Below are 22592 nucleotides of genomic sequence, written 5' to 3' on the forward strand. Positions count from 1 at the left end.
CTAAGTCATTCACAGTTGAATACTTTTGTTACTGTGTACAATGTTCTCCTGTTTCTGCTCATTTCACTTCAAAAAATTTAAGGTCTTTCCAAGTTTTTTCTGAAAACATCTTGCTTGTCATTTCTTATAGTACATTAGTCATCACAACATCACAACACCACAAAGGGTTCAGCCATCCTCCAGGTGATGGGCATCCCTTCAATTTCTAATTCTTAAATACCACAAATGCACCTGCTATAAATATTGTTGTACATATAGGTCCTTATCCTTTTTCTTTGATCTCTTTGGGGTACAGACACAGTAGTGGTATTGCTGGGTTGAAGGGATATGGACAGTTTTATATCCCTTTGGGCATAGTTCCAAATTGCTCTCCAGAATGGTTGAATTAGTTCACAACTCTGCTGATAATGCATTTTCATCCCCTCCAACAATTGTCATTTTCCTTTTGTCATATTAGCTAAACTGATAGATGCGAGGTGGTAACTCAGAGTTGTTAATTAGGTTAGGGTTAATTTGCATTTCTCTAATCAATAGTAATTTAAAGCATTTCTTTTCATATGACTTTAAAAAGCTTTGATTTCTTCCGAAAATTCCCTTTTCATATTCTCTGATCATTTGTTAACCACAGAATGATTTGTATTCTTATTAATTTGCCACAGTTCCCTATATATTTGAGAAATGAGGCCTTTATAAGAGAAACTTGCTGTAAGAAATATTTTTCCCCACTTTTTTGCTTCCCTTCTGATCTTGGTTGCATTGGTTTTGTTTGTGCAAAACTTTTAAAATTTAATGTAATCAAAATTAGCCATTTAATATCACATAATGCTCTCTATGTCTGTTTGGTCATTTATCTTCTCTTATCCATAAATCTGACAGGTAAAATTTTCCATGCTCCCCTAATTTGTTGATGGTATCACCCTTTATATCTAAATCTTGTGCCCATTTTGACCTTATCTCAGTATACAGCATGGCATGTTGGTTTATCCCTAGTTTCTGTCAAACTGCTTTCTAGTTTTCTCAGCAATTTTTGTCAGATAGTGATTTCTTATCCTAAAATCTTGGGTCATTGGGTTTATCAAAGACTAGATTATTTACTATTGCGATTATATACCTAATCTATTCCACTGATCCACCACTCCATTTCTTAGCCAGTACCAGATTGTTTTGATGATTACTGTTTTTTAATATAGTTTGAAGATCTAGTACTGCCTTTGTATTTTTTTTATTCTTGATCTGTTGTTCTTCCAGATCAATTTTGTTATTATTTTTTCCTAGCTCTATAAAATAATTTTAGGGGATAATTTGATAGATATGACACTGAATAAGTAAATGAATTTAGGTAGAATTGTCATTTTTATTACATTGGCTTGGCTTACTCATGAGCAATTAATATTTCTCCAATTGTTTCGATTTGACTTTATTGGTAGAAAAATTATTTTCTAATTGTGTTCATGTAGTTCCTGGGTTTGTCTTGGAAGGTAGACTCCCAAGTATTTTACATTGTTTACAGTTATTTTAAATAGAATTTCTTATTCTATCTCTTGCTGCTGGACTTTGTGGATAATATATAGAAGTGCTGATGAGTTATTTGGATTTATTTTATATTCTGCAATTTTGTTGAAGTTTATTGATAGTTTTGTTTTTTCACATCCTATTCTAATTCTTTCAGTTTCTTTTTCTTTTCTTATTGATATTAATGTCATTTCTAGAACAATATTGAATAATAGTGGTGATAATGGGCATCCTTGCTTTGCCTTTGATGTTATTTGAAAAGCTTCTACCTTATTCTCATTACTGATAATACTTACTAATAGTTTCAGAGGGATAGCATTAAAAAAAATTTTTTTAAGAAAAGCTCCATTTCTTCTTCTGCTTTCTAGTGTTTTTAATAGGAATAAATGCCATATTTTCTCACAAGCTTTTTCAACATCTATGGAGAAAATCATATATTTTTTTTTATTGAAATGTTCAATGATGCTAATAGTTTTCCTGATGTTGAACCAGCTCTGCATTCTTGGTATAAATACTATCTGATTGTAATGTATAATCTTTGTGTTGTATTGCTGCTTATGTCTTTTAATTACATCAATTTTTGCTTTGGCTTTGTCTGAGATTATGAGTGCTACCCCCATTTTTATACCTCAGCAGAAACCTAATAGATTCTGCTCTAGCCCCTTATTCTATGTGTGTGTGTCTTTCAGTTTTAAGCGTGTTTCTTATAAACAACATATTGTAGGATTGTAGTCATATCTCTTCCTTTAATGTTCATATCTATTCATATCTACTATTTATATCAACTGCCCAATTAAATTCCCCTTAACTATTGTCTATAGAATCATAGGTCACTCCCTTTCTTCAGTGAGTTCATACCTGCCTTACAACTTTTTCTCCTTCTTAACTCTTTCCCTCATACTAGGGGACTGCCACATACACATATATACATATACATACAAACATATGTATATGTACATATATGTTTGTATGTATATGTATATATGTATGTGTGTATATATGTGTGTGTGTACATATACATATATATATATATTCTCCCTTAAATACCCTAACCACTAAGTTCCTCAAGCTACTCACCTCCCAAGAGCTACCACTCTACCTCAGTCATACACAAAGATGGTCATACCTTTGATCTTGCCATCACTCACAAATATATTACCTTCATATTCAGAAATTCTGAAATCCCTTTAGCTAATCATTATCTTTTGGCTTTTCATATCTCCTTCTGTCTTCTCTTATATAACCCTGTTCTTCATCTGCACCATGACCTCCAGTCCTTTGACCCCTCAAATCTCTCCCAGTCCATTTCCCTTACACTAGCCATTCTCTCCTTTTTCCCCATGTTGATTCCTTAGTGAATCAGTTCAACTCTGTACTGTCCTCCTATCCTGAATCCTTAGCCTCCTTATCATATTGCCAGTTACTCTCAGTCGAGAGTTAACTTTGGATTGTTCCCACCATGCATTGCCTTCACACCAACACACATGCAGTTGAAGGAAGGTACCCATTCTGATTGAATCCACTACAAATTTATGTTAGATAACCTCAACAGGGCCTTTATTGGTACTAGGCAATTCTACTATGCCTCTCTTATCAACTCACTATCCTGCTCTCACAGTAGATCATCCACAACTTTTCATCCCTCCTCAAGCTTCCCATGGCTTCCCCCGATTCTGCTCTCTCAGCTGAGAACCTTTCCTCATATTTTACAGAAAAAAAAATGAAGTCATTTGACACGAATTCCCGCGTCTCCTTGCTTCCTCATCTCCTGTTACTAAGATATCCTGCTATTTTTTTTCTTTGTTTCACATGATGAAGTGGCCTCACTTCTTACTAAGGCTAACCCCTCTATTTATTTAAGTGATTCCATGCCATCTCCCCCAGCAGATTGCCCCTTCTGTCATTCCCACTCTTTCACTTACTTGCAATCTTCCCTTCTCTGCTGACTCTTAATCCTATTGCCTACTAACATGCCCATATCTCCCCTATCCTGAAAAAAATCATCACTTGTTCCTTCTGTTCCTGCTATTGTCCTGTACTTCTTCTGCCATCTGTAGCTAAACTCCTTGAAAAGGCCGTCTACAATAGGTATCCTTACTTTCTCTTCTCTCATTTTCTTCTTAACCCTTTAAAATTCAGCTCTCAATCTTATCATTCCACCAAAACTATTCTCTCCAAAGTTACCAATGATCTCTTAGTTGCCAAATCTTGTGGCCTTTTCTTCAATTCTGTTGATCATTCTTCCCTCCTTGATATTCTCTTCTTTCCAGGTTTTCAGGACACCACTCTCTTTGTTTTGCTTCTACCTATCTGGCCACTCCTTCTCTTTCTCCTTTCCTGGATCATCCTCTAGATCATACCCCCTAATTGTAGGTATCCCTCAAGGTTCTGTCCTTGGACCTCTTCTCTTTCCGCTCTATACTCCTTCACTTGGTGATTTCTTCAGCTCCTATTGATTTAATTACTACATCTATGCTGATCATTCTCAAATCTTCATTCCCTGCCCCAGTCTCTTTGCTGCTCTCCAAGCTGTCATCTCCAACTGCCTTTCAGACATCTTGAACTACATGTCCAGCATACATCTGAAACTCAACATAGCCAAAACAGAACTCATTATCTCTCCCCCTAAACTTTTCCTCTCCCCCTACCTTTTCTATTAATGTAGAGGACAAGACCATTCTCCTAGTCCCTCAGGCTTGCAAACTAGGAGTTTTCTTGGACTCTCCACTATCTCACACCCTGCATATCCAAGTTGTTGCCAAGGTCTGTTGATATCACCTTTGGGACATCTCTCAAATGTGCCCTCTTCTCTCCTCTGAGACTACCACCACTCTAGTGTGGCCTTCATCACTTCATGCCTGGATTATTGCCATTAGCCTGCTGATGGGTCTGCCTGCTTCAAGTCTCTCCTCACTCCAATCCATTTTTCATTCAACCACTAAAAGTGATTTTCCTAAAACACAGCTCCAATCATGTCAACTCCTCTCCATTCCTTACCCCCCTTTTCCCCCACAAGGGCAAGAAACTCCAATGTTTTCCTATGGCTGCCAGGACCAAATACAAAGTGCTGTGTTTGGCATTCAAAGCCCTCCATTACCTGGCCCCTTTCTATCTTTCCAGTCTTTTTACACCTTTCTCTCCAACACGTTGTTGTTGTTTGTCCTTCATACTTGAAGAGGACACATAACATCACAATGTTGAGGTAAAGGTATAATATGTTCAACTGTGGTTGATCAGTCCAATATGAGCTTGGAAGTTTCTACCACAGATCAGGCACAAATAATCCATTTGAACACATATTCTTCTCTTCAGTGACACTGGCCTCCTGGATGTTCCACTAACAAGACACTCCATTTCTCAGTTCTGGGAATTTTCTCTGGCTGTGCCCCATGCCTGGAACATTCTCCCTCCTTCATCCCAAATATTGACCTCTCTAGCTTCCTTTAAGTCCCGACTAAAATATCACCTTCTTTAGGAAACCTTCCCTAACTGCTGTTAATTTTAGTACTTTTCCTCTTTGAATTATTTCTTGTTTATCCTTTATTTAGCTTGCCTTGGACATGTTTTTTTTTTGCATGCTATCTCCTCCATTTGATTGTAAGCTCCTTGAGGGCAGGGACTGTCTTTTATCCGTTTTTCTATCCCAGGTGCTTAGCACAATATGTGACACATAGTAGGTGCTTAATAAATGTTTATTGATTATTTAAGATGGGGGAGTTGAAGGAAGCAATGCAACTGAGTTCTAGGCCACAATTCCTCCAAATGACTGAGAAGTGCTTGAGGAAATCTGAAAAGAAATTAGATATATGGAAAAAAGAATTGGAAAGGAAATTAATGGATTATCACAAGACGTATAAAACTTTGCCCAAACAACACACTCCCAAAAATTTCAGATGGGCCAATCAGAAGTCAGTGAGTTTATGGGGCCACACAAAATATTAAAAAAAAGTCAAAAGGCTGAAAAAAATGAAAGAAAATATGAACTATCTCATAAGAAAAAAGAGTTGGAAAACACATAAATGAGAAAAAAAATGAAAAAATCACTAGACTATCTGAAGAACATGATCCAAAAAAAGGAGCATAGATCTTCAATTTAAAAAAAAATCTTAAAAGAAAACTTCCCCAATATCTTAGAACAACTAGGCAAAGTAGAAATAAAAAGAATTCACCAGTCATTTACTGAAAGAAACAATTGAAAAGTCCCAGATACATCATAGCCAAAATCCAGAGCTTCCAGGTCCAAAAAAAATACTGCAAATAGAAAAAAAAATTCAAGTACCAAGGATCCACAGTTAGTATCACATATGATATAGATCTATCATTATAAAGCAGCAGAGAATTTGGAATACAATATTCCAGAAGGCAAAGTATATTGGATTAGAACCAAGTATAATTTACCAGCAAAACTGAGTCCAGTCCTACAAGGGGAAAATGAATATTTAATGAAATAGAAATCTTCTATTCATTCCTGATGAAAAGACAAGAGTGAGAATAAACTTTGAAGTTCAAACACAGGAGTGAAGGAAGTATAAAAAAGATAAACAGGAATGAACAATGATTAAAGACTAAACTGGTACAAACTGCTTACTTTCAGATATGGAGAGATGATACAGGTGTCCCCTCTGAACTTTATCATTTTCAGGTGATATAGAGGAAAACTTATTAGACAAGGCCTCATAGTGAATCTACTTTGTCTTGATGATGATCTTAAGAAAAGAATGGAAAGAAAAGGGAAGAGAAATATACTAGAGGGGAGGGAAAAGAAAGATTAGGGAAAATTACCTCACATAATCATGGTGTACCAGTAGATATCTATATAAATAAGAAAGCAGAGGTTCGGAAAGAGGCAGACTCTTGAATCTCACTCTTATCTGAACAAGTCAAAAGAAAAAGAAAAATACACACATAGACACAGTTGTTTACAAATATCTATTTTACTTGACAGAAAAATAGGAGGGAAAGGGGAGAACTGGGGAGGGGGAATTAGAAAGAAGGTAAATTTAGGGGAAGGGGTGAGTCCTAAGCAAAACAAACTCTAGGGATGTATAAAAATATTTATAGCTCTTTTTGAGGTGGCAAAGGATGGGAATATAATGGAGAACCTATAAACTGGAGAATGACTGAACAAGTTATGGTACATAAATGTGATGGAAAAATTTTGTGCTGAACTCTTATCAGTGTAATGATGAACCAGGAATCTAAAGGACTAATGATAAAATGTGCTACCTTTCTAACAGAGGGGAAAGATTCAGAATGCAGTGATTTTTTTTTTTACATAGACAATGTGGGAATTTTTTTTTGATTGACTATACATATTTGTAGTGGGTTTTGTTTTTCCTGTGTTTTCAATTGGATGGAGGTAGGGGGTGGTGGTTAAGGGAGGATAGTGAGAAGGCAGATCTTGGCTGATTTAAAAAAAAACATTTTAAAATAAATAAATAAAACAGGTACTAAGTCTTGGTTATGCCAAGATATCTAATACAACAAGGGAAATGGTAATGCAATGTGATATAGCTTCATTTTGAATAAATTTTATATGTATTACATTGCTAAATGTTTTCATGGCAAAGCAAAACTTAAAAAAAAATAAATAAGTAGGAAAAAAAGGAAAATAATCTATACATGGAATTTGAAAATAGTGAATCAAAATTTAGAGATCTAGGAAGAAGGTCTTTCTGACAAAAATAAACACTTTTCACATGAAGAATAACAGAAGTTGATATCTAATGAACTGATATAGAAAGGAATTACTAACAAGGATAATGGAGAATTTCAGTTGGGCCATTGTGAATTGAGTCTTGAGAAGAACTCTATCTACTTCATAGGAGTGTTGTGAGGAAATAATATTTCAAGCCTTAACTTGCCATCTGAATATAAATGATGATCATGACAATCATAATGATTACAAATGGGTCAAAAAGGAAGAGGTTTGAGTTCTCTGTATGTGTGATGTAACATCAATTTTTACTCACTGTTTCAAGGTGAGGAGGTGACTTAACAATGAAGAAATAGTTGAAATGAACTGATGCATATGAGATCACTATTAGAGTGGTGGGAATAGTACAGTGCCCTATAATAGTCATTGGAAGAAAAGGATATTTAGTGTTTGCATGATCAGATAACAGTTGTTGAACATCATATATATTGGTTTGGGGGATTGAGGGGATAGCTGAAAGCACCTATTTCACATTGATTCTCTATAATTACAATATATTTCTTTATTATCCCTCTTGTTCTTCTTCCCCTCCTATGCTTCTTGCCATACAAACTTTATAAAACTCCTTACCCATTCTTTCTTCCACAAGTTTTTAGGTCAAGGATTTAGTTTAATAGTTATAAAAGACAAGATAACTCTTATACTTGGCATTTTTATCATTGTTCATCCAATCAATGTAAAAATAATTATTTACATTTACAATTATTTACATTTACACCACAAATACTTGCATTTATACTATCAAATATTATTTCACTTTAAGTACCAGCATCCCTGTGATATAAATAGGCTGTGAATTAAAACCCCTATTTCATATAGAGACACTGAGGCAGATGTGTATTAGTCTGTTTGTAAATTAGAATTTAAATGCTTACAATGTGCTAAGCACTAATGGCTGAGAATACAAATACAAGTAAACAGAAAAGTAGTCCCTGCTCTCACATTCTAATGAAGAAAGATAACACATAAAAGGAAGCTAGAGGGAGGAGCATGATAGATAAAGTCCTTAGTGTAAACAAGAGAAGAATGAAACATGACTTCCCTAGGCACACTCCTTAAATGGAAGTTCTGGGAATGGAGACTTCCTGTGTGTGAATCCCAGAGCTCAAGTCAGGCTTCAAGAGAAAGAACTGGGGCATGGGGGAGGAAATCCTGAGTACTGTCTGAAGAGAAATGAGAGAGAGAATGGAGAGAAACATTTATATGTTGACATATATGAGCATATTTTATGTATTAGTTTGTTACTGAATAATTCACTTTACATCTCAAATCTTGATATTTTAATCACAACTATAGAGGTGTTTAGTGACTAGCTCATGACTGGCTTTCCTCTCCAAACCTGGTATTACCCATTATTTTTATATTTTACTTCTGCTAAATTGATTCTTTGTTAATATCCCATAGCATTCTTCTGTTCTTTTGCTCATGCTATTCACTACATCTTAAATAATTCAATCCTCACTTTCTAGCTATAGAATTTCAGTACAGTTTTTGACTCTAAGCTGAAATGCTTATCCATGATCCCTTTCATGAACAGCCAGTTAGAAGCAATTCTTTTCATGTTAGATCTCAAATAACATTTGAATCACACATAGTAGAAAAGATACAGATGCTCTTGTGTACACATATAAATTACAGTATTCATATTTGTGTATGTTTTTCTAGGTGGTAAGGTGTACAGAGTTCTGGACTTAGAGTCTGTAATAACTGGATTTGAATAATTCCTCAAACTACTAGCTGTGTGACCCTGAGCAAGTCACTTAACCTCAATCAACCTCAGTTTCCTCATCTATCAGATGAGCTTAATGGTACCCACATTACAGGGCAATTTTGAGAATAAAAGGAAATATGTAGAGTGCTTAAAATACTATATAAATGTTAGTTATGATGATCATTGTTGAGGTCTAGAGATTTAGGGGTGCTGGGACCCCAAAATATTGAGAGCAAGAGACACGGGTCCTGCCCAAAGAATTCAACCCAAGCCTTCTTTCAGCCAGAGACAAGGTTTGTTAAAGATCTGCCTTATTGGCCAGACACTTAAGGAATCTGAACATTTGTGAACTATTGGCTAGGTTCTTAAGGAATCTGAGCACCTTAATGGAGGCAAGATGGACCTTATATACAGAAAGACTTTGGGAGGGATCTAGGAGTGGCCAATTAGTCTGGGTGGGGGAGGGGAGGAGGAGGGAGAAAATGTAAGTAATAGAACTCCAGGGACTTGGACCATGTGGCCAAGGGAGAATGGAGCCTAGATAGGATTAAGGGTGGGAAGTGGCCAGGGGCCATAAGGAGGTAAGGTGGTGGAGGGCTAGGCTAAGTTAAGGGTAATTGGGCCTTAGGCAATAATGAAAGGCCAGTTGATAAGATTATAGCCTCAGGGGGCCACCAGAGACCTCTTTGATCAAGTGGGAGAATTCTAGGAGAATCCCTTAGACAAATGGGACCCAAATTCTTTTCAATAAAGGGCAAAGGTCTTGGCTTGGGCACGTATCCCATCAATGGGGTATTAAATTATGAGCATCATGGAGGTGGGGAACACATCATTTAATCTTTGTATATCCTTAGTGTCTGGCAGCACTCTGTAGCCTGTAGGAGTTAAATCATTACTGAAGTTGATAAATGACCAGATGCAGGGAAATTCAGGTGAATTTCTGTTGAATAGAGTAGGGACAGTAGTAGAACCATTATTGGAAAGAAAAGAAAAAAATCTGGAGGCTGTCCAAAAGGATTTACGTTGGCCCCTATCCTAAAATATAAAATCATAAATCAGTAAAAGGGGTCTCAATCTAAAAGGAGGTCATTAAACATAATAAGAGCTCATTTGGCCATCAACCAGAAACTAAACACACACACATATATATATATATATATATATATATATAAAAGAGAGAGAGAAGAAAAGACAGTGCAGGGATTTTATTAAATTTTTCCTTCCATAAGTCTTATTAATTTAAGTTCCTATGTTGTAAACCCAAAGGGGGGAAAAATAACAATATAAGATGAGGGAGAGAGATCAAGAAAGAGACAGAGAGAAGGGTGGGGGAGGGAGAAGGAGAAAGAAAGAGAGAGAGCAGATATCAAGACTGCCTATATGACATAGAGATTTTTCTTGAATTTTGGTTTGTTTTTGCTAACATCTGCTTTTTCTAAATAAAGTTATATTGGGTTCCCACTCCCTCTTCATATGAAAGTTGACAGGTATTTATTTTACCCGACGTTAAAGTCACTCCCAAATCTCTTGCCTTTTCTGAAGCCTCTGGAAATCTCTGTGACTCATATATTGTAAAAACTGCTACTGAGATTCATAGGCTGGGAATGGCAGTATATCTCAGCCTGGAGACTTGAGGTGCTTACATAGGCAAGACTGAAGGACATATGAGGAAGAGGCTATGTTACCACATTTACCCATTCTAAGGTGTTACTTATACTGTATAATCACTGTTGTAGGTGCAGGTCTAAAGTCAGCACCCTCTTAGTTCAAGTTTAATGTTGAGATGAAATGAGGCACCAGTGAGTCACAGGACATTTAACAAAGGAGGAGGTTTGCTTTGTCCTATCCCAGCAAGGATATGCAATAAGGATATAGTGGCACTTAGCAGCTCCCCTTTGTCTCCCATTTGGAAACACGTCTGGTCATCCATCAGTCTTTAGGGTATAGCGACACTCCTAAGTCGTGGGCAAGTACCAAATCTGAGGGGTCCAGAGCCTTCATTGGCCCTAGGCCAGGAAGCTGTGTCAGTGAAGGTGGGGCCATTCAGGTTTTATGGAGGAAGAAGCTTCACTTGGGAAGCCTCTAGGACAGCTGGGACAGAAAGAAGTTCTGTGGGAGTTGTGTATAGGTAGGGAACTGGGTCGGGGCAAGGGAAGCTGCTACCCTATCACAAGCACAATGGCATCAAGGACTTTGGGGGCAAAACTTGATACAGTATGACTGGAAAGACATTTGACCCAAGCAAATGGACATGGTTAGCACTGTTTCTAATCCGGCCCAATAGATTTTTAGACCTTACTTCTTTTTTAAATGATTAACAAATCCCTTTTCATCAAGGATCATGGATTTAGTAGGTAATATCGTGGAATTATAGACTAGACATAGAAGGAACCCTAAAGGTCATGAATCCAAGGGGTGTTAAACTCAAATAGAAATTGGAACACTGAACCATACATAAGAATCCCTGCAGACTGCATTATTGATTTAGAAAGTGTTTTATTGTGCTTTTATTTATTTTATTAAATATTTCCCAATTACATTTTAATTTAGTTCAGGGTACACTGGGCAGTGTTACCTGCATGTTTGACACCTCTGATCTAGTCTAGTCCCCTTATTTTAAAGAGGAGGAAACTAAAATAGGTAGGCATTAAATTACCTGCTGAACGTCACAAAGGCACAAATCAGGGCTTTTCCCACTGTACCACACAGTCATCTTTTTCCCTGTTTGCTCCCTTCATGAAGAATGCTCTGAATTTAAAATTGGTGTCTTGCTAGTGTCAAGCTAAATTAATATTACAAAATTTAAAAAAAATATTTTATCTCTTTTCTTGGTTTCTCTTCCTCCACACACCTCATTAGTTTCATTTTCTTAATTATTAGGTTGATCTGGGAGGAAGAATAATACAATGGAAGAAATATTTTAGAGCATTGATGAGTGCTTTGGAAGTAAGGATTGGAAAAGCTGACTAGAACATAGGAATTTGGGTTATGCCATAAAAATATGTTATATAGGAGAAAGAATGTTGGATTTGGAATAAGAGTACCTGGGTTCAATTTGTGGTTTTGTTACTTTCTTACTTACATGACTATGGTTGCAAGTTACTTAATCTTTTCAGTCTCAGTTTTCCTGTCCATAAAATGAGGGCGTCAAAATAGTTGACTTACAATGTAGATGACTTCCAGGAGCCAAGATGGTACAGTAAGCAGTAAATCACTGTAACTCTCCCATATTAACCTTCAACCATCCATAAAATAGCACCCCCAAACAAATCCTGGAACAGAAGAACCAGCAAAAAGATGGGGTGAAATAATCTTTTAGCCCAAGAAACTTGGAAAATGGGTAAGAAAGGTCTGTCTCATTTGGATAAAAAACGAGCACATTCCAGGACAGGAAGCAGCAAACCCACAGCAAGCCCACCTCAACAAATCAGGCATCCTCTAGCAAGATGAGAAAGTAGGTCAGACCTCCACATGCTTCAATGTATCCCTGGACAAACAGACATCCTCCAGCATGACAAGAAAGGAGGTCAGACCTACCCATGCTTCAGCACAGACCTGGGCAAACAGGCACCTAAAAGTGGCCAGACCTTCACTTGTTTCAGTGTAGCCCCAGGAAAACACAGAAACATACCACTGGGACCCCAGCTCAGCACCAGGTAAGCTTCTAGACTCCTCCTCCAGCAGTGCCCACTCCACCCCCTCAGCACAGCACCAGACACCAGGGTCCCCCAGGGACTCAGGGAAACATCAGTGAAATACCAGGTAAATAGCCAGGGCTTGCAGCCACTGGCACAAGAAGCCAGAACAGTGCCCCTTCTAACCTGAGTGCAAAGCTCAAATTTAAAGGAAAGGAAAAAAGCTGCCCACCCCCCAAAAAAAGAGATGAGTAAAAAACCACCAAAAAAAAAAAGAATCTTACCATAGAAAGTTATTTGGTGACAAGGAAAATCAAGACACAAACTCAGAAGAGGATAACGATGTCAAAACACCTATGGGCAAAACCCCAAAGAAAAATGGCAAGTAGTCAGGAAGAACTCTTGGAAGAGCTCAAAAAGGGGCTTAAAAATTATATGAGAAATAGAAGAAAAAATGGGAAAAGAAATGAGAGTGACACAAGAGAATTATGAAAAACAAAACAAAACAAAAAAAAGTCAACAGCTTGGAAAACTGCTTACAAAGTAGAATTGGCCAAATGGAAAAGGAAATACAAAAACCCACTGAAGAAAACAACTCCTTAAAGAGTACAGTTGGCCAAATGGAAAAGAAAGTACAAAAGTTAATTAAGGAAAACAATACCTTAAAAGTTAGAACTGGGCAAGTGGAAACTAATGACTCTATGAGACATCAATAATCAAACAAATTCAAAAGAATGAAAAAAAAATGGAAGAAAATGTAAAATACCTCATTGGAAAAACAATTGACCTGGAAAACAGATCCAAGAGAGACAATATCAGAATCATTGGGCTACCTGAAAACCATAATCAAAAGGAAGATCTGGTCAGCATCTTTCAAGAAATTATCAAGGAAAACTGCCTTGATGTCCTAGAGCTAGAGGGCAAAATAGGCATTGGAAGAATCCACTGATCACCTCAGGAAAGAGATCCCAAAGTAAAAATTCTGAGGAATATTATAGCCAAATTTCAGAACTATCAGATCAAGGAAAAAATACTACAAGTGGCCAGAAAGAAACAATTCAAATATCAGAAAGTTGCAATCAGGATTACATAGGGCTTGGCAGCTGCAATATTAGAGGATCAGAGGTTATGGAACATGATATTCTGGAAGACTAAGGATCTGGGACTACAACCTAAAATCACCTACCTGGCAAAATTAAGCATAATACATCAAGGGGAAAAAGTGGTCATTCAATGAAATAGAAGGATTTTAAGCTTTCATAAGGAGAAGATCAAGACTAAACCCAAAAATGTGATTTCTAATATCAAGACCCAAGCATAACTAGGTAAAAAGGGAAAAGAAAACATAAGGGATTCAATAGAGATAAACTATTTACATCTTTACACAGGAAGATGACACTTGTAATTCTTAAAAATTATATCACTAATAGTACAGCTAGAAGGAATATACACAGACAGAGGATATGGGCATAAGATAAATTTGAGGGAATGACATAAAAAATTAAGGGATGAGGAAAAGGAGTACAATGGATGCAGAAGGAAGGGAGAGGTAGAATGGGGTAAATTATTTCACATGAAATTTGTGAAATTATTTCACAGAAGACCTATTACAGTGGAGGGTGGGCGATGAGCATTGTTTGAACCTTACTTTCATCAGTATTGGCTCACAGAGGGAATCATATACACAATCAGCTGAATATCGAAATCTATTTTACCTGACAGGGAAGCAGCAGAACAAGAGATCAAGTAAATGGTCGGGGGGAACTGAAAAAATGGAGGGCAGATCAGGGGAGGCAATAGACAGAAGCAAAACACTGAGGAGGAAGAGGACAAACAGGAGAAAAAGAGGATGAAGGGAAATACACAGTTAGTAATCATAACTGAATGTGAATGGGATTAACTCTCTCATAAAATAGAAGCAGATAGAGTGGATTAAACACTAAAATCCTACAATAGAAAGTTTACAAGAAACACACGAAGCAGAGACACACACACACAGAGTGAAGGTAAGGAGCTGGAGCAGAATCTATCATGCTTCAGCTGAAGTAAAAAAAAAAAAAGCAGGGATAGCAATCCTGATCTCAGACACCTAAGTAAAAGAAAAATATAGACCTAATTAAAAGAGATAAGGAAACTACATCTTACTTAAAGGTACCATAGAGAGTGAAGCAATATAAGTACTAAACATATATGTCCCAAGTGGTATAGTATCCAAATTATTTTAAAGTTAATTTATTAATTTATTTTTAATTTTCAACATTTATTTTTATAAGATTTTTAGTTCTAATTTTTTCCCTCTTCCTCCCCTCCCCTTTCCCCAAGACAGCATACAATCTGATATAAGGTATACATGCACAGTCATATTAAACATATTTTCACATTAATCATGTGGAAGAATCAGAACAAAAGGGAAAAATCAAGAGAAAAAAAAATAAGAGAAAGAAAATAATATGCTTCAATCTGCATTCAGACTCCATAGCTCTTTCTCTGGATCTGGATAGCATTTTCCATGATGAGTCTTTTGGAATTGTCATAGATCATTGCATTGCTGAGAAGAACTAAGTCTATCAAAGTTGGCCATCACACAGTATTATAGCATCCAGATTCTTAAAGAAGTTAAGTGAGTTACAGGAAGAAATAGATAGCAAAATATACTAGTGAGGATCCTCAACTCTCCCTTCTCAGAACTTGACCAAAAATAGACAAGAAAGAAACTAAGGAGGTAAATGGAATATTAGAAAATTGACAGATATGACAGATCTTTAGTTCAATTTAGACATAGAGGGCAACACCATAAGCAAATTAGAAGAGCAAAGCATAGTCTACCTGTCAGATCTATGGGGAGGGGAAGAATTCATGAGCAGATGAGATAGAAAGCATTACAAAGTATAAAATAGATAATTTTGATTATATTAAATTAAAAAGCTTTTGTACAAACAAAACCAATGCAACCAAGATTAGAAGGAAAACAGAAAGATGTCAATCTTTACAGCAAGTGTCTCTGATATAGGTCTCATTTCTCAAGTATACAGAGAACTGAGTCAAATTTTAAAAAAAATACAAGCCTTTCCTCAATTGTTAAATGGTCAAAAGTTATGAACAGGCAGTTTTCAGATGAAGAAATCAAAGCTATCTATAGTCATATGAAGAAGTGCTCTAAATTGCTTTTCTTTAGAGAAATGCAGATTAAAACAACTCTGAGGTACCACCTCACACCTATCAGATTGGTTTGTATGATAGAAAAGGAAAATGATAAATGCTAGAGAAGATGTGGGAAAATTGGGACACTAATGTACTGTTGGTGGAGTTGTGAACTGATCCAACCATTCTGGAGAGCAATTTGGGGCTATGCCCAAAGGGCAACCAAACTGTGCATATCCTTTCATCCAGCAGCATCACTACTAGGCTGAATGACTGAACAATGGAATGCTGTTGTGCAATAAGAAATGATGAACAGCAGATTTCAGAAAAACCTTTAAAGACTTGTATGAACTGATAAAAAGTGAAATGAGCAGAACTGGGAAAACATTGTATACAGTATCAGCAACATTGACTCAGCTCTTCTCAGCAACACAATGATACAAGACAAGTACAAAGGATGCATGAAGGAAAATGCTTTCCACATCCAGATAAAGAACTGATGGACTCTGAATGTAGATTGAAACATACTTTTTTCACTTACTTTATTCCTTCTCATTTTTTCCCCTTTTGATCTGTTTCTTCTTTCATAATGGTCACTGATATGGAAATATTTTTACATGATAACACATATATAAACTGCATCAAACTGCCTACCATTTTCAGAAGAGGGGAAGTGAGGGGAGAAAGGCAGGAAAGGAAAAAAAAATTTGGGACTCAAAATCTTATAAAAATGAATGCTAAAAATTTTCCTGACCTGTAACTGGGGGAAAAATAAAATACTGTTTAAAAAAAAATTGACTTCTAATGCCACATCCAACTTTAAATCTATGATATCTTCCCTCAAAATTATTTTTGTTTGTATCAGCCTGCAAGATAAACTGTTAACTGAATATATACTTAATGGATACCACCTAAAATGACAGGGAAAATGTATGCATAACTGTTAATACACATTTTTGTTTTGTTTTGTTTTGTTTTTCATTATAAAGCTCCTTTTAAAAAATTATAAATTATTTCTGCCTTTCCAATACTACCCTTTCATATCCAAAGCATTTTTTTTTGTGTACTTATTCCTAAGATAATGAGAAAGGTCCATGATATGTAGCAGTAACAATATCATTCTGTCTAAAATCCTGATGCATAATATATTACATAAATTCTTTTACTGCTGATTCCATAATAGCTTTTAGGCATCCCTTCAGCATGTATGCTATTGTATTTCTTCATTACTTAATGGCATCCAGATGCATGTGCCTCATGTCACTGTCTTTCAGGTATTTTTTTTAAGTATGTTGATACAAAATAACTGCACTCATTTCTGCAATAAAATTTTTAAATGGCCCTCTCATACATCATAATTTAAGTTATAAAAAGAGGCTTTGATGCCTCTGTTGATAATATTTAAAATCTGAATGGATGCCTAAAAGACTGTTGTTACTGTTTTCTGTCGACTGGAAAGCACAAGGTAAAATGACACTCTTTGAAGTTAGCTCTATATGAAGTCAGTCTGTTTGGAGGTCAGAGAAGCAATTTTGCCTTCGTGAATGACCAGTTTAATATGAAATGTCAGAGCACACAGAATAGATTACCCACTCATAATGTCCATTAAGATACTGGGGGCTCCATGAAAGCATTTGAGTGGGTGGGGTTTTTTAACGTATGTTTTAGCCATTGCCAAACTAAAATAGTGACTTGGTTCAGACTTAAGAAATATTTAAGTACTACCTGGCTTACACCCCAAAGAGATCACAGACAGAAAGGTCCAATATATGACAAAAACTCATAGCCATACTTTTTGTGATATTAAAAAAAAATGGATGCCCAATAATGGGGGAATAGTTGAGAATTTTTTTTTTTTTTGTGAATGTAATGGATTATAAATGCAACATGAGTAAGCTAGGTGGCACAGTCATTAGGGTGTTGTACCTGTATTGAAGAGAAACCTGAGTTCAAATCCAGCCTCAGACACTTATTATCTGTGAGAATTCTGGGCAAGGCATTTGACCTTTGTCTGCCTCAGTTTCCTTAGCTACACAATGAGGATAAAAATAGCACCTACCTCCCAGGGTGGTTGTGAAAGTAACATGAAATACTATTTGTAAAATGCTTTAAAAACTTTAAAGCTCTATATAAATACTATTTATTATTATTACATAAGAAAAAGGTGAATGCAAGGAAATTGGGGAAACATGGGAAGATTTGCATGAACTGATAGACACTGAAATTAGCAGAACTAGGAGAAAAATGTACACAATAACCATAATAATGTAAATGAAAACCACACTAGAAAGCAGGTGATGTCTCTTTTTACTTCTAATGGCCAATCTTGGTCACAAAAAATACCTAATGAAACCTCCATTCATCCTCTACTTAGAGAAGTAGGAATCTATACTACCTTACGGTTATTTGTTTTTTTTCTGTTTTTTTCTTTGTTATACTGGAAGGCTCAATTACTGGGGGGTAGAGGGACACTGAGGGTGATGCAAGGAGATTAATTCAAGAAAATGGCTGCAGGATATAAGCAAAAGGCATCAATAAAACTTGACACCTCTCCCCCATTTTTCCAGTAGAATGTAGGTTCCTTGAGGAAAAAAAAAAACAGTTTCATTTCTGGCTATATCCCTAGTATTCTAACACATTGCCTTCCACATAATAGGTGCTTGATAGATATTATTCAGTCACATTGGATTGAATTTTTTTAAAAAATCAGTGACTAGATTTAATTTAAAGTTCTCAGTGTTATAATTTAACTCATCTTCAATTTAACACTTTATCCATCTTTATGGAAAATTAAGATAAAAGGACCTTATTTTCAACAAAGTTTTAGAGTATGCATTGCTAGTTTTAGTTCTTTGGTATCACTGGAGATAAATGGAAATATTAGAGCATTTATTAGGGAGCAACCTTGAAAATATGAGTAACATGCTTGTTCTACACACATTAGAAAGGGGAGAATTGTTGTCACTATTAAGGTATATTCACACATAATTCCTTGATTCCTGAAGTATGATCTGTGATTGTAAGTTAAGATTTCAGTGGCTACGTGTTTACCGTTCTCTTAAAACCCCTTCAATCTTTCAAAAGGACTTGAGTTCAAATCCAGCCTCAGACACATAACACTTACTAGCTGTGTGACCCTGGGCAAGTCACTTAACCCCATTGCCCCCCAAAAAACAAACAAAACAAAACAAAAAAAGATCATTAAAAAGGGGCAGCTAGGTGGAGCAGTGGATAGCACACAGTCCCTGAAGTCAGGAGGACCTGAGTTCAAATCTGGCCTCAGACCAAACACTTGACACTTACTAGCTGTGTGACCATGGGCAAGTCACTCAATCCCAACTGCCTAAGCAAAAACAAAACAAAACAAAACAAACAAACAAAAAAACCTCTTCAATCTACAGTATGGTTTGGGTAGGGATAGATATTTCACAAACAGCATTTCATTTCCCACTGGTTGTCTGCCATGCCTAGAATCTTCTCCATCTTCACCTCCTCCTCCAGGTTTTCCTGGCTTCATTCAAGTCTCAGCTCAAATGCCACCTTTTACAGTCTACCTCCCTTAAAGTACGTTCCCATTTAAAATGTGTATATGGGTGTATGAGTAATGTCTCATAGGTACATAGTTATTTTGCATGTTCTTTCCCCCATTAGAATGTGAACCTCTTGTGGGTAAAAACCAGGTGTTTGCCTTTCTTGTATCTCTAGTGCTTAATATAATGCCTGACATATAATAAGTACTTTATAAATGATTATTGGTGACAATTAGAAGAGATACCAAAATATAGAAACTATGAATGCTTCATACATAAAACTCTCAATAAACAACTAATGGCAGGTATGGATGTGGCTTTGAACACAGTCATCAACTTGAGTCACTTAATTCCTAAATGTCCAAAGACAATTACTAAGACTTTCTAATTAAGGGATGTAGCTAGTGCTTATGTCTGTTGCCTGGGAAATAACCAGCCTTCAGAAACTTGGGTGATTTATTCAGGTATAATAGGTTGTGTTTCCAGACCACATAATACAGTGTTCATTTGCAGCTGCTGGCCGCTGTCCCCTGTTGCTGCAGTATTCTGACCACCCCAGTGATCAGTTTTCTAATGTAGTCTCCAGAATCAATGGAACAGGCCTTTCAAATTAGAATTTAGAGGATAGTCATATTTTCCTCTCATTTTTAATGCACACCTCTGGGTAGTGCAGTTAAATTATATAGTAGGTGAATATTACATTGATGCTCCTGTGGGAAAAGATTTCTACATCTTATCAATGGCCTTTCAAATAATATTCAAAAGACCTGGATTAGCCTAAGCAGCATACAGCAGACAAGCAGACTGAGTTAACTAGAAAAACATTTACCATTATGTGGTAGGCATGAAAGCTGCATGGATGCTGATTGTCCTTATTATTATTTATTATTATTGAATGCTGACAGTGTACCTTGATGGCAAAGTTCTTTATATCCTCATTGACATTCATAAATGAAAGAAACCTTTTTTGCCATCTATTTAATTGGTAATTAAATTTTCCAAATAACTTTCTCTACAGGAGCTGGATTTTGAAGCCAAGACGAGCTATACACTGCGCATAGAAGCCTCCAATAAGCACGTTGATCCTCGCTTCCTGAGCCTGGGACCCTTCAGTGATATGACAACAGTGAAGATAATTGTGGAAGACGTGGATGAGCCTCCTGTGTTTAGCTCCCATTTATATTCTATGGAGGTGTCTGAAGCCACCCAAGTTGGCAATATCATTGGAACTGTAACAGCACATGACCCAGATTCTTCAAACAGTCCTGTTAGGTAATTTTCAGGCTCATTTGTTACTTTCTTTGTGGTTTCATGAGTTTTGCCAGGTTATGAGTTTTCACCAGCTTAGTATGCTCTCAAGGTGCTGCACATACAAAATGGTTGTCGTAAACATTGTCAGATTTTTTGATTTTCAAGTCTACTGACTTAAACCAGGGCAAATGAAACAATATCAATGAAACACAATATTTTCATGATGTAAAACAATAACAACAATAATAATAATGTTACCTTATTATCCAAGGTCATTTATTTTATAGCAGTTTGGGAGAAATCCGTTATTATCCATAAACATAGCTTATGTTCCTATTAAATCAATTATGCTGAATTTATTTCAGGACAAACTGTGTTCAGAAGAGAAGTGATGCATATCCTAGTGGCAGAATAAATGTAAGTGTTAGAGAAAAATATTCATTAACAGTTTAAATTAGGGATTACTTTGTCAGACAAATTATGTTTTTATAGTTGTTTACTTCAAAGGTACATATTGGTTTAATTTATTATGTCAGCTTTGTTTTTGAAGACAGTGAAGTATGCACATGACCTATATTTTAAAGACCCTTTGATTCAGTTAAATCCAACAAGCATTTAATAAGTGCCTGCTGTATACCAGGCATTGTGTAGACACTGAGGGTACAGATACAAAAATGAACAGTTCCTGCCTACAAGCAGCTTATGTTCTTTCATATTTAAACACAGCATGTTCCTTTGGAGAGGTAGCCTATCAGGAAATACAGAGCTAGCCTTGCAGTCAGGAAGACCTAAGATCAACTCTCACCTGTGGTCTGACCAAGTCACCCAAACAACCTTTCAGTGCTCCAGGTCATAAAACTCTATCAAACTGTAAGTTTCAGAAAAATCACAAATATAAATTGAGAGGGGAATGTTCTTTCTGGTATGTTCCTACACTTGCAAGAGGATGGAGAATTGAGGTCATACTTTTTCCTTGCTGAAATAATTAAAGCAAATTAATCTACTTTTTTTCATGAACTAACTAGTTAATGATCTTTATTTTACCTTTTCACATCACAGTGCCCAGCCTATAGTTGGTTTTCAATAAATATATGTGAACCAATCAATAAGTTAGTGCATGTCAGCTAAGTTTACTGCTACAGGCAGAATTGTACTTCTAAGAGAAAAAAACTTGCTTATTCTACATATGCTTGGCAGGTAATTCTGCAAGTACTGTATTTGGGGAAGTATAGTTTTTTTCTTTGTTTTTGAATATAAAGCTAGCTATGTGGCTCACAGCAAATAAAAGGAGCATACAAAGATCGCAATTTGGTAGCCTCACTTTTACAAAGAGGCTTATGCAAAATGCACTCAGTTATATCCCAGGGAATATGACAAACACATCAACCTTGTTTGTAGTATATAATGCTTTTTCCCTGGCATCTCTTCTCCCTGTCATAGTGCAGTACACTCTGCCAACTTCATCTGAACACACTACTGCCATTATAATAGTAACAGGTCTAGGCTTTTTGTTTGTTTGCTTGCTTGTTTGCTTTTTTTAGTGAATTTTGGTGTCATTTATTAAAGGCAGGTTATGCAGTTTGTTGTGTCCCCCATGCCTTTTCCCATTCCCTCCACAACAGAAGCCACAAAGATGTCCAGAAGGGCAGTGTCCCTGAATAGAAGAGCCAGGAACTCAGGACTCGCACATCACTAGAGAGCATAATCAGTCAGTGCTAAATGCAATCCCTTAGACTGAGAGTTCCCTCCTAGTTTTGCTATTTAGGTGTGAAATAATTGTAAAGGATTTAGCACAGTGTCTGGTACACATGGTATGTCCTACATAAACATCAGCTATTATTATTTTTTAAATAATATTGTATTTTTCCCCAATTGCATGTAAAAACAATTTTTAACATTTGTTCTTTTTTTTTTAAGTTTTGAGTTCTAAATTCTATCCCTCCCTCCCCTTCCCTCTCTCTGAGACAGTAAGCAATCTAATATAGGTTATACATCTACAATCATGTAAAACATGTATCCATATTAGTCATTTTTGGGAAAAAACTCAAGAAGAAAGAAAGAAAGAAAGAAAGAAAGAAAGAAAGAAAGAAAGAAAG

General features: G+C 36.2%; 1 protein-coding gene across 2 annotated transcripts in view; it reads left to right on the plus strand.

The window, feature by feature from the left end:
- The window catches only part of CDH7 (cadherin 7), a 197432-nt gene that overhangs the window by 129472 nt on the left and 45368 nt on the right, over window positions 1–22592 (plus strand). For both annotated transcript variants that reach the window (XM_027852481.1, XM_027852482.1), the window contains exon 7: window positions 20264–20517. In XM_027852481.1, the coding sequence (XP_027708282.1) occupies window positions 20264–20517 (254 nt within the window). The remainder of the gene's footprint in view (window positions 1–20263; window positions 20518–22592) is intronic.

This window comes from Vombatus ursinus, unplaced genomic scaffold, assembly GCF_900497805.2.
Source record: "Vombatus ursinus unplaced genomic scaffold, bare-nosed wombat genome assembly UNPS02009573.1, whole genome shotgun sequence".
NCBI lineage: Eukaryota > Metazoa > Chordata > Mammalia > Diprotodontia > Vombatidae > Vombatus > Vombatus ursinus.